Below are 17,456 nucleotides of genomic sequence, written 5' to 3'. Positions count from 1 at the left end.
TTTTAATCGAATTCTTTGCTAAGCCTGGTCATTTACAATATTGGAACATTTGGTCACGGCGATTGGTCTTTTTGGGGCGTTGTCGTAAAGCCTGTCTACGGTGCTTTCTTAGACTGCACGCCTTTGGTTCTCTTTATTCCTTTTATTTGCCGATATTTTACGCGCTGATAACTTCAACAGGTTTCTTCACTGCTATACTAATATTTCAGTGCTTCCTTTGTTGGCGTTCCGAGCGCTTTCTCGTCTAGCTTACTCTTGCTCATGAAGTCGGCGATCCTACGTTCAGGACTATGAGAATTGCCTGTTAGTTACATTGAATTGCACTTCTCTCCGGTAGTGGTAGTCGGGATGCCTTCATCTTCGAGCGTCGCCCACCTTCACAAAGAAGAATCGCTACTGGTTTTTTTTTTCGGTGTCATCGCTGAAAGGGTGATCGCATACATACGGAGTCATCGCATACATGCTTCGCCATCAGGAATTGACCCAGATTTTCTTTTTGAGGATCACGGCGAGGATTTTTTTTTGCGGATCATTTTAGCCCAGTCATGACAGATGCTTAATAAAATACTTTATTTTGCTTGGTGCTACTGTATTTAGAAACAATGAAGGACAACATTAGACAGGAAAGATCGGGGGACATAAAACAGTATTTCACACATTGCGCCGTGAGTATCGAAGTACGTATATAAGATTGGAGCCCTTACGTACTACTCGAAACTGGCCAAACACTTGACAGAGGGCGTCTGACAGTTGTACTGACCCAGTGAAGTCGGAAATTGCACAAAACTAAGCCCTCATTCCGAGGCAATGTTCGATATGTAGCCTTCGCAGAGCTTCGTGCGGAGCGCCTTTCCCGTTTCAGTTTTCGGAAGGCTTTCAATAAACTCGATTCCGCCGTGCAGCTGCTTATGGTAGGCTACAAATCCTGCAAAGTAAAACAAAAGAAAAGAAATACTGTTTTGAGCTCAAAATCAAACAATCACAACATGGCATTTTGGGGACACCTTACTACAGATGCTCATGTTAAGGTCCTTCATTCCGTTTTTTGCTTGAGGTGAATACGTGACAGAAATGAAAAGAAAAACGTGCGTCGTCTACAGCGTGCCCGAACCAGTTACAGCTGGGGTGAAAAATAGTCAAAGGAAATCATTGCACGCAACAAATTTTATTAGGTTAGTACTTACATTTTTTTGTTAGTGCTGGTTATATGTATAATTTTTTTACTGTCAGGCGCACTTGCCGTACTTCCGTTTGAATACCATCGTCTATATTTGCAGGAGCTGCTATCATGCCCCTATTACCAGGATTTTTCCAAGTTGTCAAATTGATTAGTTCGGTTTTGTTTTGCTGATAACCCACTCGATGTCTTTTTTTGCTGTAATTCCACTGTTTCTTCTGACTACCTATAATATTTCGGTGAATATATCTTCTTTATTTTTCACCAGTTGACCAATTGCTTTTAGAAGGCGCCCGCGGGCATTCGTAGCCGTAATAATTTATAACTTTCGTTTATATAGCCAACATATAGCCAACATATAGCAAACATTCCTTAATATCCTTAATATAGCCAACATATAACCAACATACTACTTAAATTGTTTAATTGCTTGTTTAAAGAAATATAAAGTTGTACTATTTCGTGCAATATTGACAAGATTTACGTGACAAAGCTTTCACTTATTAGACCTAGCAAAGCGTGTTTCTATTTGAACATGAAAGCCTGAATTCTAAATCATGGTTCACGTTCAGAATGGAATCCATCTACTTCAAGACCTGCGCTAAAAAAAAAACTACTGTGCCGCTTTCCGCAGTTTAGGTTGAAACCGCGGCTAAACGTGCTGAAAACACATTTTCGCAGGTTTCTGTGAATGTTGCTATGTGGTCACTTATTTAACGCTTCTTCAAACGGTTACAAAATTACTTATTGTTGTTGTTGTTGTTGTATCCGTTTATTTTAGACAATTCAAAACTGCCTTGGATGGCATGGCAAAAGGCAAACAAAACTGCCTGACGGGGCCCTGCCACCCGTAACAATCAGAGGAGCAGCGGGATCAGAAGGAACAACAATTAGAGGAAGAAGATAACAAAGATAAACAAAACTACAAAAAGCGAGTTGCATCCGTTCGCCAGAATAAAATGAACGGTGCGCACTGGCGTAACCATACCAAAACAAAATATGAACACACAACTGATATTGGAACCAACAAAACAAGAAACAAAGCAATCACAATGCACACATCCTTCAGGCACCGGAAAGTGACAAAGTTAGAGCACTAACAACTGCTGTCAGCGGTAATTTTTATTTGCCTCAACAATTTTTCTTTCATAACTTTAGATACTTTGTTTGGGCTACGATATCGAATGATGTCAAGAATATCAGGGTACTGGTTGAGGAGGTGAGGAATGTGCCATTTTAACCTTTGATCTCCATAGCCTGTCCGGGAACGGCATTGTTCTATCAAGCACGTTCTCAGTTCATACGCACTTCTATGTACATGATAGTTTAACTCAAACAATGTTTCCTTAGTATTATACTGGCGGAGTACTTCCAGGGATAATTTTTGGGTGTAAAGTTGCCGTACTGGAAGTATTTCATGTTTGTTAAAGTATGCTGCGCAGCTTGAATAATACTTCAGGTTTGCAATTGCACGTATGGCTCGTTTTTGAATTATTGTAAGGTTATTTAGGTTTGTTTGCGTTGTGGTGGACCACACTAAAGAGCAATAATTTAATCGCGAATGAAAAAGTGCGTAATAAACTTGACGTTTTACACTCGTAGGCAGGTAGTATCTCAGCCGGTTTAAGACACCCCCAGCTCGACAAAGGTTTTTTCTAAGGGACGTTATGTGTGGTGTCCACGAAAGGTATTCATGAAATGTTACACCAAGGAAACAAATTGTCTCAGACTGTAAGATGCTTCTGTTATTAAAGTTTAACATCAAGTTTGTAGGAATTTGTGTCCCTTTTGGTCTGAATACGAGGTATTTTGTTTTATCTACATTTAATTCTAACCCATTTGATCTGAGCCAAACACCTAAATTTACCAACCAATGATTCGCTTTTTTATAGAGGTCTTGAATATGCATACCAGAGAAGAACACGTTTGCGTCGTCTGCATACAAAAAAAGTTTTTCTGTGCCCTGAACATTTGAATGTCGTTAATATACAAGAGAAACAGAACTGGACCGAGAATCGATCCTTGGGATACCCCATACTGAATGTACTTGGTGCCTGATTTAATGCCATTTATTTCTGTATACTGGGACCTGGACGTTAAGTAACTTTTAATGAGCGACCATGCGACACCTCTGACTCCATAATACGAAATTTTCCGTAAAAGTACATCATGTTGAACACTATCAAATGCTTTTTTTAAATCAAGAAATATGCCTAGTGTGAGTACTTTCATCTCAATGTTTTCTAGAATTTGCTCTTTGATTCCCAGAAGTGCAACCTCAGTGGATTTTTTCTTTTGAAAACCAAATTGCTCAGCTATTAAAATATTGTTTAAAGACAAGAACGCTGTTAGCCTTTTGTTTATAAGACGTTCTGCGATTTTTGCAAACACTGAGAGCACGGAAATTGGTCGATAGTTATTTAAATTGTTCGTTGGGCCTCCTTTATGTATAGCTGTCACTCGAGCAAGTTTCATTTTCTCAGGGAACACTCCTTGAGAAAGAATAAGGTTGCATATATGCACAAGGGGAACACTTAATCCCTCGGCAACAGCCTTTAGTGGTTTAGGTTTAATACCGTCAGCACCTGCGGCACAGCTGTCCTTCAACGAAAAGATTATCTCAAGGATTTCAGATTGGTCGGTAGGAGATAAAAACATGGTATTTGGACAACATTTTGAGATGAACTGCTCGTATGGGAAATCGGCAGTGTCCTTAGTAGGCGCACCAACATTAATAAAATGTTCATTATATGAATCTGAAATCTCAAGTTCAGTTAAATTGTCAGATTTAAATGAAACTTTTTTGGCTTGTGGAGATTTAGAGACTATTTTGTTGACTGTTTGCCACATAAGGCGGGTGTTTCCGGCCGTTTCAAATCTATGCATGTAATATTGGCATTTGGCTTTTCTCATATCTGCGTTAACATTATTTCTTAGGACTTTAAACAATTTGAAATCACTTTCTTTCTTGGTTTTCAAAAACACCTGGAAGAGCTTATTTCTATACTTCATTTGCTCATACAGTTCACGGGTTACCCAACGTTTACGTGCTTTTTTATGTTTTTTTCTGAGGTTCGAGTGGAAAACATTTGTTATATGCTGACAAAAAACATGAACTTGGTTAAAGTATCAAATTAAACCCCAGACATATTTCGCAGGGATTATACCAGGTTTACCTGCGAAACAGGATCTAATAAACCTGGCCTGTCGACCAAGTATTGTACCATTCCAAACCTCCCTCGTCTGGTTTGCTAGAAGCATTTCTGCACTAGGAATTATACGCGATTCTTTAGACGTACCGTTTACAAATGACTGGATGCTTTCATTGATGGCTTGGCCATGGGTAAGGCCATCCTTCAAGACAACAAAGGCCCTCGCAGCTTCGCCGAACTCTTTGTGAGGAACCCCGGCTACAACCGCTTCTTTGACATCGGGGTGCAAAAGCAGCAATTCCTCAAGTTCCGCTGGTCCAACCTGCTGGTCCATGCACTTGATCAAGTCTTTAATGCGGCCCGTCACATGAATGTGACCCTTTTCGGTGTAGTACCCCGTGTCACCTGAGGAAGAACAGACAACAATAGAACGTTCTATGCATTTCGAGGTATATATATATATATATATATATATATATATATATATATATATATATATATATATATATATATATATATATATATATATATATATATATATATATATCTTATATATATATATATATATATATATATATATATGTCAATAAACAAGACAATTGGTGCAAACAGCGGAATGTTACTGCTAGCTTGCACAATATTTTTGTAGACCTAAAGTGGAAAGAACAAATTATTTCAACAACGCATAAGAAGCCTACCTGAGTTTTGTGATGGTATATATCGCCAGGTTGTATATTAAGGCTTTTTACTAATGTAAAGAATAACATGTAACATTCCACTGAAATTATCTTCATAGTTACCAGGATGTAAGCTGTAACGACTGGCAGTTGCTCTAGACGCATATGCTTAGTATGAAAGATCATTCGTGCCTCATAACATGTACTGTGGATAAAGCGTTCTATACAACGTGTTTTTCCGCGATTTCTGAAGCTCTAATAAACAGGAGGGCATTCTTAGTCCAGTTCTGCTCCGTAGGTACACAAATGATGCTGCTGGTGGTGGTTGTTTTGTTGGATCAGGCGGCGTTAGCCTGTCAAGATGTGCCGGCAATTGCTCCGTCCGAGCGACACCTAATGAGTTATTATTATAGCCGCTTTACCAGGAGTCTGCAAGCTCCATCTTCTGAAACAGATGCCCATAGATATATACACCGAAACAAACGTACCAATATATAAACACTGTACAATACTCTGTATTCACATGTTTGCTACATATTCCTTGAAGTAACTTTTGGCCGTGCGAAAAACTAGAGGCTTTTAAACGCGATAGAAATAATGTCACATCGCACTGGGCTTTTCAACTCTGTAGCCGTGCGGCCTCCTATGCAGACGCATACGCATTCAGGTTTTGCAAGAGCCGCTGTATTGCGACAATCGAAATGCATTGCTGCATGTTTTTTTATATATCCACGTGCGCACACACATAGTGGCTATAGGTTTTTTAAGGGGTGCAAAAGTGCGGGAATCTCCAGAAGTTATCTTAACAAAAATCTACTTTCAGCTATCCCAATTACCCACTAATTTAAGGTTGCTGAATATCCTTTACATGCACTATTTTTATGATCTCTGGAGTTTGTAGTGTCTTTAAAAGTTTGTTTTTAGGCAGGAAGAGTTCGCTGCAATTCCCAGAGCACGCGGCCGGAAAGTACTCAGGTTGCTGATTAAGTATCATCACGTGGTGATCAAATAACGTTAATTAGGCCATAATAAGTGGCTACCATTTTTACTTTCCTAAATATGACGGCTTTCGAGTGTAGAAAGGAAATCTGCCACAAACAGATTATTTTTTGGCTATCACAGAAATTTAATGAAATATAAAGTAACCTAGTTTTATAATTCCGTAAGCACTAAATTGCACGTTAGAATAAATAAGAGCCCCGGGGAAAGGTAACTTCTTAGGTATGCAGCGAAAAAGTACTTAAATCATTTAAATAGCCCCGCATGACAACTCAGTCAAGTAAACACAGCCGTCAACATTTGTGCGGCCTTTGCACCAAAAAATGGTACCCACGGTTAGGGTTGTTTCTAGTGCATGCTGGCAAACTTCGCCTGAGCTCTATGGCTAGATTTGTATGCTCAAAGTATTTGTTTATTGGATGGCTCCGTTCAACTAAGGGGAAGTTAGTAAGTGGAATGGCGGTATAGTTGGCGCTAAGCAAAGTTTACCAGTATACAGGGTACAAAAAAAATGCAAAATTAATCCTGCGTCTGAATTTGCTTTTTAGGAGGCCGCCCAATATCGCTAAAACTAGTCGAAGATAACACGTGCCAATAGCAAGGTCAAAAACATTTCTAGGTGATACAATGCAAGCGGATACAATGCAGTCCTCCGCAGTTCAATCGGAGAGTCGGGATTATGCGAAACAAGGGCCAGCGCATGAGGGAAATTGCCGAAGCCTATGAGATTATCAACAGCGGAGACACGTGCTTGGGCTAACCGCTAATTGCGCTTACAGAGGATGACGTTTTCTTGCTAGACAAGAGGTGTGCATAACTGGTTGCGTGAGATTAGTGTTTTGAGGAGTTTGTGATTTTTACATGTGTTTTCTTAATTCCACGTTTTTGCTTACATTACACGTGTTTTTCAAATGATTGTTCAGTTGTTTGACAGCCCGTGTGTCATCCTTTCTCTTCTAGTCCTGTTTTCGTGTGCGCATACCTTCGTGAATGTACTCCAGCTAGCCCAATTCGCTACAATATTACATTTTTGAATCCAATATTTTCAACCTTGTTCAATAGACGGTCTATGGTAGTGTACAAAAAACGACAGACAATTTGGAGGCAGCTACCACGGGATATCACGAAATAACATTTTTTGCACAAATGTTTTGTCATTATTTTGTTTCTAGCAAGATCAAGGTTTCCACTTGCACACCAGCGAACACTGTGGTGTCGGTAGCAATGTGTGGTCCGCCGACATTCTGTGTAATGCTTTATTCCTAGTCTTTGGGTCATGGGCACCGCAAGCAAAAGTACAAGTTGTCAAAGCCGGAACCAACAGCGTTTTTGTTCTCTTTCCGTTGTTCTATGGCGGCTGCTGGGCTTTTACTGGTTTCGCAAAAAATGCTAAACACATCGTTGAAGCAATCTTGTGACTGTATTTAAACAGGTGTTAAACTAACCAATACTTACAGATATATAGTCTACCAACTGCTGTGCGAGGAACTTTACTGTATTTGGCCTTTACTGGGGTAATATACACGCACCGTGGGCTTTATGAAGTGGCCTAATGGAATAATCTGTTTGAAAATTATTTGCAAATTTCAAGCAATTGTTTCGTTTGTGATTGAAAATGGCGTTTCATATCATTCTCGCATGTGTTGAACTGCCTCTTTTAACAAACTTTCCTTTTGCCCCTTATAATTTCAAGAAACCAAGGCCCATGTATATCCTAGTTCAGAAAATGAAATATTTCAACCCAAATGAAATATTTCAAACCGTAACAGGTTGAGAAATCAAGAAAACCAATGTTTCCTGTGATCTCAAAGTTCTGGGGCCTGGGTATAGAGGAGTAACAGTTTGTTCACGAAGGTTACATTTACAATTATTAGCTTGATTCATGTAGCATATTTACCTGTAAGCAGAAAGCCGTCGCTGTCGTACATTTTCGCCGTCTCTTCAGGCATGTCGAGGTAGCCCTTAAAACAAGTGGGCCCCTTGATGCAAATTTCCCCAGACTGATGTGGTCCAAGTGATTCCCGAGTCGTCACATCCACGACCTCAAAAATATAAAGGTAAGTGGCCAACATTAGTACAACAAAAAAGAGAGGCCCCCAATTCTCGGAAAGCTTATGAATGAAAAAGAAATGTATGCACTGAACATTCAGCTGTTCACATTCACAATGAATCTGCGCAGCTTTTCAGAAACGTTTGCTGGTCAAGAAACCCTCTTCTTGATGTGCGATTGCAAGACTGCGTGAGAGCTCATAGAAGACAGTTGTATACGGCAGTTAAGGTGGATATCAATTTTTTTCATAACAGAAACTCCTTGCTTGGTCTCACTGAATATTTTCATAATAGATTTGGTAAGTTTGAGTTCTAGGTTAATTAGCTTTTCCACGACAGGGGATTGCTTTTTCCGTTAGCTCAGTTTGTAGGGCTGCTTTAAACGGGCTGCTCCCACGGATGTTATATTAGAAAAAAGACTATTGTTTAGAGTTGACATTTTCTAAATGCGGTGTCTATTTTATTTGGTGACGCGGGTCAAACGTCCGTGGATGTCACTTCCGCCTTTGGAGAGGAAGTATATTTTATAGCTCATTTCAAAACTGCAGGGCATGCTGGTATTCTGGAACCACACGCCACCATTTTTTGGTTCAACTAGAAAATAAACGAAATTATTTGTTACAGCAAAGCTGTTTAGCCAATCGAAATTTTTTGTGCCCGCATTTAAAAATACCAAGAAAGTGCCGAGCCCGAGTATGCGACCGCGCGCGTCACGGCGGCCAAACAGCAGTTAGCAACGCAAAAGAAATGCCTACCGCTCGTTTGTATCGGCCTCGCGACGAGCGCTCAGCGTCCACGACCCACTTTTGTCAAGCCGAGCATACATACTTAGGGAAATTGGCCAAGATTACGGCGACTACCCGGCAATTAAAAAAAGGTAATGCCGAACGCTCTGAATGAGACAGACACGCCATAGCGTACGCCCCTTGAAAGTGATATCCAATGATTATCACTTCCAAGAAAATGAAGGAAGCTCACACTTCTAACAAAAATGATAGTGTGAGGGTTGTTGAGGCATTGAAGAGGAAACAAATCGGCTGCAATCGTGGACTTAAAGTGTTGTGATGGTCGTGAAAGTTGCGTACAGCTTCGCTACCTCCCACTCTTACGCGTCAGTGTGAGCTTCCTTAATGTTTCTTGTAATGAAGAGCTTAAGGATGAATGCTGCGCCTACTGTTCAACCAGCCATGAATTCGTAGTTTTTTCCCGTTTATTTTTATCCTCATCGCTTTTAGAGTTTCCCTTGTATACTGGCATTAGAATGTCAGAATGTTATTGTATATGTCTTGAATATTTCTCCGCGATCGGAGATCATTTTTATACAAGATATTTGTGCTTGCTTGCATGCCCTGCTGACTCAACCGTTTAACAAAGAGAATGTAGAGAGGTTGGTTCAGCAGTCCGTTGTTTGTTAGGTAAGTCTACTTTGCCCAATCGTATGCGTTAAACCAGGTTGAGACGTCCCATGAGCTGTAAATACAGTACTTGTATTCAGAATGATCAGCGAGTTAAATTATATCTGTATACCGGAATTTCGTGTAACTTCTTTTTCTGCGTGATTTAAAGGCCCAAGACAACTGAAATTAGCACGTTCGATATTGCCGACCTAGTTAGAGGTCGGCCTAATGCTGCACTCCACCTCCTGCAGCAAGCGTTAAGAGTGTGTTGTGCTGCTATGCAGAAAGGCTCGGTTGAATCTCGGCCACGACGGCCGTCTTCTACTAGTGGCGAAAAACAAAAACGCACTTAGGGGCATGAAAGATTCTCAGGTGCTTTAAATTAGTTTACGGCTTCCCACTAAGAATGCCCCATAGGTCAGATGTAGCACCGTTTTCCTAAAACATCAAAAATTACATATAGTATCTGTGGTTGACTCCTCTGTCATAGGAATCGGTAAAACACGAAAGTGAAATGTGCAGCAAAATCTGCAGTGAAAGGAGCATGTTTTAAATGTCTGCGGCAATCTTGTAGGTGTGCTTGGCGAGCGACGTCCTGCTAGCGGGTCGCTGCACCAAAGGTGCGACCACTTCGGCACTGCTCTGTGGCGTGTACGGCAGACGGCTGCGCTGCGAGGAGCGCCGCATCTGGAACGCTAGAGGTAGGGTTCGCAGCTTTAACCGTGAATGCGCAAACGCTTTCCGCTTCCCGCTGGCGTTTCTCTTCCCACCAAATTAGTCACGTTCGCGCCATTCGCCCATCAGTGTCCCTGTGACGAAACTTACGCCAACTGTCGGCGCCCCTTAGCGCCATGATGCAATACTTTGGTTCATCGCTCCTAGATGGTAGCACCATCCCCGTCAATGAAACTTTTCCTGGCGTTTCGCTTGTGTTCGTTGTCCTGGCGTCATTTCCGGGACGGATATGACGTCAGTGAAATCTTGGTGTGTCCCGGCATAAAATACTTTTGTTTTAAAATATTGCACCATACACAGTAACCGAAAGGCTAGCTGCGTACTTGTGAATAATTTTAAATGACAAGGTTGGGCTAATGACCACAGGGCTTCTTAGTAAAGAAAAAGTGATTGCGCTTCTTTATGCAGCCACCTTAGCCTTCTTGCCCTTATATGCTTGAAGGTTGAAGCTTAGGATCGTTGGTATAAAGCGCAAAAAACGATAAATACCCGAGAAGAGCCGGCGACATACGCAGCGCTGCGCATGTCGCCGTTCTTGTTCTTGTGCGTCCTGTCGGTGCTGCAGCCGTGACCATGCTTGCAACTGCTTTGTTTTTGTTCTGTAGTGTTTTCATACGGATGTGTCAATGACGTCAGCGTCATGAACTGTTTCGGAAACTTGACCATGAAATGCATGTCCTTCGATTTGTTTTTAGCAGGTGGCCCTGCGGCGAACGTATCCCTAACTAGGTGCTATAAGTTACTGGTCCGAACGGTGAGATTTCAGGCAAAAGAAACAGGGTTTATCAAGCCTAAATCTAAACTGAAAGCACGAAGGGGCTCTTTCAGGATGTGGGAACGGCCAATAGTGTTCACTTATTCTCGGACACACCACTCAGTTCAGCGCCACTTAGTACATCTGAACAAATTGCAAATGACCTTGTGCACGTGCTTAATAGCTTTAGTTCACACTCATCGCCTTTGTTGTTCAAGTCACGAAAGCGTGAAGTAATGTTTACCTACGTCCCAACTACCTACCAACTATGGGACCTATACCTGAGCGCTCAAATCATAAAAACACCTACTACCAGTTCGGGACTGCGAAAAGTTGGGAGCCCTCTTTTCTGTACACCACGTCCTATAGCATATATAGAGAAAATTCTCAGCCACAAGTAGAATATTGCTGAACGCATTTTTTACACAGTCGAGTTCATGCTTCTTGCATGGATCTTGAAGAAGTATGCGCTGCTGCGCTTTTGTGTGACTCAAAACATTGCATTGTTTGTTTCTCTCTCGGGACATCACCCCGCGATCTCCTTTCTGGAACTTCACTTATAATCCCACGTGACAGAGGCCCTGCTGCCAACAGCTATATATTCAGAGAATCTTATTTCCCTTTCCTTAAAATAGTATACCCGCAACTGGGGGTATCCTGAATCGGAATCACAGCTGGATACCAGGTGTTTCGGGAAGATTAAAGCCAACTCTAACCTTCCCTCACTAGACACGCTAACTGTGATAATATATAGAAAGCGCCTTACATGTACTTACAGGTGGGTTAAATTTAGCATCCACGGCTCGAATGGGTAACGCTAAAAGCAGAGGTGATCTTGTTCCTTTTGTCCCCAGGCTGTCTTTGCTGTTCAAGAATGTGTGTAAGATCCCTTGTTGTATTCTCACGAGACGACAAAGAAGAAGTAGGGCGTTGCGCTGTAGGCCAACAGTGCGACAAATAAGAAGCTGTGTGGGTATAGTCTGCACGAGCTCTCTTATAGCCGCCGCGCAAATATTTTGCAGACATTGTTCATCTACTACCAAGGTTCTTGGCAGCTCTCTCCCGCCACTGCGCGGTACTTTTGGTAAGGCTGCGATGCCATCTCATCCTGATCGCAGTTTCGCAACCTCTTTGCCGTGGCGAAGTTGTTAAGTGTACGCGGGCTCTAAGGGGCAGCCCGAGCACCGCCGCAACCAGCACTCGACCACGTCTACGTGCCGTATCCCCATGGCCGGTCCTGTGTCCCCAAGCCGCAAGGCAAGACAGAACGAAGCTGCCGTGCCAGGCAGCCACGTCGTCCGCCGTAGTTTTGAATGCATCAGATGCTTCATCACAGCTTTAACGACATCGCTTTCGTGGGACGAAATGTCACTCAGAATATCAGCGTGATTAATGTCAGTAGTTACCTCGTCGTAGTTTGTTCTAGTTGCATGTTTCAATCTCTACACACTCGCAGGACGTGAGCGGTCTCGACTGGAACTGCCACCGTCGACTGAAGAGGTAGGGGATATGTTAGCAGGGAACTGAGATGGGCAGTGCAGCATAGCGCCATGAGACCACCGCCCAACGATCAGGCTGTTTGTGGAAGGAAGTCAGCTCTCTCGTAGGGCCATGTGGTAACTTTCAGTAATACATCACTCATCATCCACCACGGTTCGGGTTGCCCCTGTGTGGCGGTCACCTACCAAAGTTTCTTTCTAAAGTGAAATATTATTACGCTGCGTTTACAAATTTTACGTGCGTGCCATACGGCATAAGCGCTCATTAGTTCATTGCTGATTAGCTGGCAGCCTAGCCAGCTTGGTCAGTGATCTCAGTGCCGTCTCGCCAAAAAGGTCAAAACTGGGACCGTTGATCCTCTATACACATAAGCATCTAAACTAAAACTCATGGCGGCTGTTTTTTTTTTCGTGAAAAAATGTGGGACAAAGTTTCCATCATGGCGAATTCTGAACGTTTTAGGTTTGCAGCCCCGCTACCTGGCAATCTTTGTAATATATCAGTGACCTATTTTGTTTTCTTGGATGCACTGATGGTTCATCTCGCGGTGACCCTTTTGCATTTCTTTCTATTTACAGCTGCTGTTTGTTGGCCTTGTTCCCGAGAACCACACACGTGGCAGCATCACGTTGAGGCGACTAACTTAAGAAGGTGTTGGTGGTTACCTTTACGTATATTTATCTCCCGTTTATGTGTTGCCTTTATTCCCAGCCACACTACTTGGTAAAGACACCGCCAAAAGGGATTAGAAGGTTTAGTGGCACATCTTTAAGGATGCGTGAGTTCAGCATCCCTCTCCTTCACAATGTCTAGGCTCGGAATGATGCACATGTCTTCCTCAAAATTCCTGTTCTGCCGCCCTTCACTAACGGTGCACTTGTTTTCTCAACGGGGGCAATAGGTGGTAGGAGCCTCTGGACATCTCTATATGGCGCAGAGGCAAGTGGCGTGCCGCGCCGGGAGTTGATGTCCCCCTGGAAGCGTCGTACCACTGCAAAGAGTGCTTTTCTTTCTCAAAGAGAGCCCAATCGACGCTCTCTCCAACCTGCAGGTTTGACTTTTCCGCCGTTCTATTTTTTATAGATCGACGGCCGACTACGGAGCGACGCGAAAATTTTGCCGTTGTTTCCCATTTGCTGCTAACGCAGTAAGAATACGAATGCTTAATCTGAACCAGCGTGTGGTGTGATACAGAAATTGAACATCCTTGTCAGATCCGTTGGCCAGGCCAATTAAGCTGTAAAACACGTCTGAGATTTCGTTGCCGATCTACGGGTTGTCGAAGGTCAGAAGTGTAGTATTGTTAAGCTGAGTACAAGGCTGCGATTAGGTTTGATGACATACTGACCTTTATCTCTGTCAATGCAATCGGAATTCCGACGCAGTGTGAGTCGAGGCAGGGCTGCCTGCAGGCAGTAACCGCTGTGGCAGTTTCTGTCAAGCCATATCCTGAAATAAATCAGAATGAACTCAGGTTTAAAATAAAGATGCAGCGTCTTTTCTACATAGTGCTGTTCAGTCTACGAGAACCATTTGGAATTCATTGCCGTAAAATTCAGAGAATGTTTTTGCCTGAAGGGGATGGCAAGACATGGAAACTAAACCGGCTTAGGTAATGCGAAATGTTCCTTTGGGAAGGTAGAGCAGTTTTTTTTACAGTATGATTCAGGTGAATTTGAGTACGTAATCTAACAAAAGCATAAAATTTCCTCTGAGCAATCTTGTGTTTCTGTGCTTCGAAGCCGAAAGGCTGGCGATACTTATTAAAGACGACTGTATTGTTATGTTACGTTTGTGTCTAATCTTTTATTTCGTAGTTCTGTTTGGGGGTAATTGAAATACACTTTTGTTATGGCGGAGTCTAACTACACTACACTAAATCTACACCGTAAAAAGGCTTTAACAAAATGCGCACGAAGAAAAGTGAGGGCTCCTGGGACTGGTAATCTAAACCTATAAAGAGAAGTGCCCGACTGACTGACCGGCTGGCTGACTCATCGGTTCATCAACGCTCAGCCAAAACTGCTACACCTAGAGACTTCGACAATTCGGGGTACAGCCTACCCAATTTTTAATAATATAACGGGAGCGACGACCGATCAGCATGTCAGCGCCTTATCACGGTGTTCAGCAGCGAAATAGGCGAGAGTACGCGCACGCGCCTAGGGCTACCTGCTGTATGCATGTCGTCCGCTACGCTGTTTGCTTGCGAGTGGTACACCCCCTTGCCCCGGCATGTGATTGACTTTGTTCACGAGAAACCGTGCGTATTTGAAGAGCATGCGCATATCAAATGTGCGTTTGACTTTTCTTTTGGATCATTTGCCCCGCACAGCGTGAGCAATGCCGCTGAAAAGATAAATAAAAGTAGAACAGGACTTGTTTTATGGCTGCAATGGCCTTAGGCCACTGCGGGATATAAGGCGCTGACATGCCGATTGGTCGTCGCTCCCGCTATATTATTAAAACTTTTGGAGGCTGTAAATTGGTGTCGTTACGTAGGGGCTCATAAGGGGGGATTTTCCGAAATTGTACTCCTAAGCAAGGAAAAGGGGAAATTGTGTTTTCCGCAAATTCTTCATTATATGCGTAGCCCTAACGAATATGTAAAAGGTATTTTAGCGATGTTTCTCTAGCCAATACTATTGGTCCGTTTATGCATTTCGGAACAAAATGCGTGTTCTGAAAGATGCTCCAATCACCCTTTCAGTGATTTATTTATGTAATAGGTTTTGCTTAAGATGTTAATAGCAATATACAAAACCGATTTTACTGATTTCGCCCTGCGACGCCGGTAACAAGCGAATAGAATTTTTTAATGACATGCCTGACGAGGCGAAAATCCCTAACAGGTGATACCAACGCCTAGCTAAACAGCTCATTGAAACGGCGTCAAATTTCATGAGCACGTTTTACTTATAGTGCAGGAGCCGGGTATTGCTGAGAATTACTTAAAATTACAACCGGGAGAGAGTTAAGAGCTCCGAAATTGTTTTTCGTATGTTTATATTTTGTCGCAGGCACTTTGAACTGCTTTTTTTATATAGGTAACTTATACGCGCGTCTACAGAATTTTCTGGCAGATTTTCTATAACACCCAGCTAGTACGGATAATCGGGAGTTCCGGAAAATAACGTGTTTTAACAAATGACACAGTATCTAAACAGCCCGCTGGTATATCCAATTCGTTTTTGCTTGAAAATGTTGTGCATACATTTGTCGGAAAATCTATTTCAGGGTTTTGTCGCGAAAGGCATAAAGGATAGGAGGGCTTTTTTTTTAACTTATAACTCTCTGCTCGTGGAATCCAGTTCAATTTTCGTGCGGTCGTTTAGCGCTCGACATCCGTTGGGAGTTCCTGCAATCACGCGCCTAGCCTTCGCATCCTAGGTTATTCATCATAATACTGTGACTGATTAGTTTCTGCGCACCATTTTAGTTCAGCTTGGCGCTCTCACAAAAGGGCAGATTAGCAATAAAACGAGTTCCAGCCTTTTCCTGTTACCACACCTCTCTACTAGGAGCCCCTGTATTGACAGCACGCGGATGGTCGTAACTGTGTACAATTTCATAGTGAGCTACCTAATTCTGACAAGAAATTCCCGCAAAGCCGTATGCACCAACGCTTACCGCTGATTTTCTTTAACGCGAACGCGTTAAGTTGCCCATTCTGCGAAAATCGCCGTTGCTGTCGGGTCACGAAAATGGCTGACGAATGCCATGCGTGATTCGGCGTGATTTGAGCCCGGCTCTCCGCAGTAGCAGCCTGATGCTGTGCTGACTGTGCCAGTCCAGAACATTTTTCTGTTCTCTCAACACGTTTTTGTCTTTATTCCGTGGAATTAAAACGACATCTCTTTCGAAAAACGTATCTTCACAGCGAGAGATAGAGAAAACAGTCACATTTGCATTGCAATCAAATATCCCCTATGTCCATGTACAGGAACATGCCATTCCTACTTACAAAATATATGTACAATGCGAAAAAATATGTATAATGTTCCGAAAAAAATTCAGGGAAGGGGTCAATGTAACTGTTTCGCCCACTGCGCAGCCTAACACACCACACATCTTCCACTCTGCGTGCAGCACTGCAATACATACTTGTAATACACATGCATCCAAGGCTTTTTTTTACACTATTTACGATGGAACCGGTAAATCGCGGATGTTGAGGAGTTTTTCCAACTTTGTAATTCATTCCAGTGGCTCACCTATCGATGCAAATGCACTCATGCGTGCAGGTCGCTATCTCACGGGAGTACAGTCTCCCACTGGCCTTGCTGGAACATTGTATCCTAGTTTAGCATGGCATAGCTCGAATATTCTGACGTAAAACGGTTAAAACCCGTGTGGAGGACATGAGTGCCGCCTTTTACATCAGAGCAGTAGAAATCTTGTGGCTAAATTACACTACGTTTTCTGTAATGTTTTTATATTTCTCTTTTATGTTAGTTTTTTCCAAATTTCGTTCGACTAATACTCTTCATTCACGCCATTATAATGATTAAATTTGGAGTTTTAGTGAAATCTGCATTATTGTGGAAGTGCAGGGCGTTACAGGGTTCACCATATCCCATATCCCATATCCCAAACTTCAGCTCAACCAGTTGTCTCCATACAGGCCATTTTAACGATTACAGGTGGAACTTTCGCGGAATTCACATCCTCGTGGAAATGCAAGGCGTTGTATGGCTTGGCACTATCTCTAATTTTTATCTCTTCTTTTTTTTTGTTTTTACAAATTTCGTTGGACGAATTATCTCTGTTTACGCTATTATAACAGCATTTAAATTTTTCGCGCTATCTGCATTATTGTGTAAATGTGGGGCGTTATACGGTTTGCCATTTTTGATAATTTCTTGATATTTTAAATATTTTTTTAGTGCTTCGAAACTTTCTTCCAGGTATTATGTCTACTAACGCTAATATAACGATTACAGCTGGAGCTGCCGCAAAAACTCATCAGCTGTTATGCCCATTAGTGTCATTATTTTATGGCCTATCCGGGCATCG

General features: G+C 42.4%; 1 protein-coding gene across 1 annotated transcript in view; it reads right to left on the bottom strand.

Annotated features, from left to right (window-relative positions):
* Positions 1-582: 582 nt before the first annotated feature.
* The window catches only part of LOC144179265 (uncharacterized), a 54,234-nt gene continuing 37,360 nt past the window's right edge, over positions 583-17,456 (bottom strand). Inside the window, exons 8-11 of the mRNA XM_077707555.1 lie at positions 13,789-13,889; positions 7,903-8,047; positions 4,477-4,734; positions 583-925 (exon numbers count right to left, since the gene is read on the bottom strand). Of these exons, the coding sequence (XP_077563681.1) occupies positions 795-925; positions 4,477-4,734; positions 7,903-8,047; positions 13,789-13,889 (635 nt within the window). The 3' untranslated portion in view covers positions 583-794. The remainder of the gene's footprint in view (positions 926-4,476; positions 4,735-7,902; positions 8,048-13,788; positions 13,890-17,456) is intronic.

This window comes from Haemaphysalis longicornis, unplaced genomic scaffold (assembly GCF_048455015.1).
Source record: "Haemaphysalis longicornis isolate Haplotype H1 unplaced genomic scaffold, Haemaphysalis longicornis Haplotype H1 scaffold_4, whole genome shotgun sequence".
Classification (NCBI taxonomy): Eukaryota; Metazoa; Arthropoda; class Arachnida; order Ixodida; family Ixodidae; genus Haemaphysalis; species Haemaphysalis longicornis.
This window is presented reverse-complemented; position numbering and strand designations above follow the sequence as displayed.